Genomic DNA, 747 nt, shown 5'->3' with positions numbered 1-747 from the left:
TACTGCCAACCGTCATGTTGCACAAGTCGTCAATCGATCTGCTAAATTTAGATCGACGCAGAACGCCCAGGTACCAAACGTCACTGATGACTTTATTCATGCATATACACACCCAAATCAAGTCATTTTATGGGTCTGGGATTCCAAGGAAAACCACCCCCAATGATGATACACGTTACAAAATGATTTATTATTTTCCTTTCTGCCCAGAGGGAAAGAATGTAGCATCATTTTCACGCATCAGTAGGGAGGATGAATACAACAAAGATCAACTGCACACAACACAAAGTGCAACTGCTCTTTTTGCACACATTACAAATCAATCACATTTCATGTATAAAAATACGATAATGATCCTTCCGCAGGTTCACCTACGGGAACCTTGTTACGACTTTTACTTCCTCTAGATGATTTGGTTTGGGAAATTTCCCGGCGCGAAGCCGAATACATATCCGACTACTGGCGCCAGTCAAAACACCTCACTAAATCATCCAATCGGTAGTAGCGACGGGCGGTGTGTACAAAGGGCAGGGACGTAATCAACGCGAGCTAATGACTCACGCTTACTGGGAATTCCTCGTTCAAGGGAAACAATTGCAATTCCCTATTCCATTCAAGAAAACGTTTCATTCGATTGCCAAACCTTTTCAGGTAAGGACGTAACTCACGTTGACGCTTTCATTGTAGCGCGCGTGCAGCCCCGGACATCGAAGGGCATCACAGACCTGTTATTGCGAATCCACCACA

General features: G+C 44.3%; 1 protein-coding gene across 1 annotated transcript; it reads left to right on the top strand.

The window, feature by feature from the left end:
- The first annotated feature begins 98 nt into the window (after positions 1–98).
- Positions 99–502, top strand: Tsp_14160 (conserved hypothetical protein). Its single transcript, XM_003368603.1, has 2 exons — positions 99–288; positions 366–502. The coding sequence occupies exons 1-2, from the start codon at positions 99–101 to the stop codon at positions 500–502; spliced, it is 327 nt and encodes a 108-aa protein (XP_003368651.1).
- Positions 503–747: the final 245 nt, after the last annotated feature.

The sequence above is a fragment of the Trichinella spiralis genome (assembly GCF_000181795.1).
Source record: "Trichinella spiralis strain ISS 195 chromosome Unknown Scfld2185, whole genome shotgun sequence".
Lineage (NCBI taxonomy): Eukaryota > Metazoa > Nematoda > Enoplea > Trichinellida > Trichinellidae > Trichinella > Trichinella spiralis.
Note: the sequence above shows the minus strand (reverse complement) of the source record. Positions and strands in the feature narration are given on the sequence as shown.

What these genes read in the sequence shown, in the direction of transcription:
- Tsp_14160 (XM_003368603.1), top strand. Translation starts at nt 99, where the DNA reads ATGCATATACACACCCAAATCAAGTCATTTTATGGGTCTGGGATTCCA. An exon ending in TCAACTGCACACAACACAAA is followed by an intron (nt 289 to 365) that starts GTGCAACTGCTC and finishes ATCCTTCCGCAG; the next exon opens with GTTCACCTACGGGAACCTTG.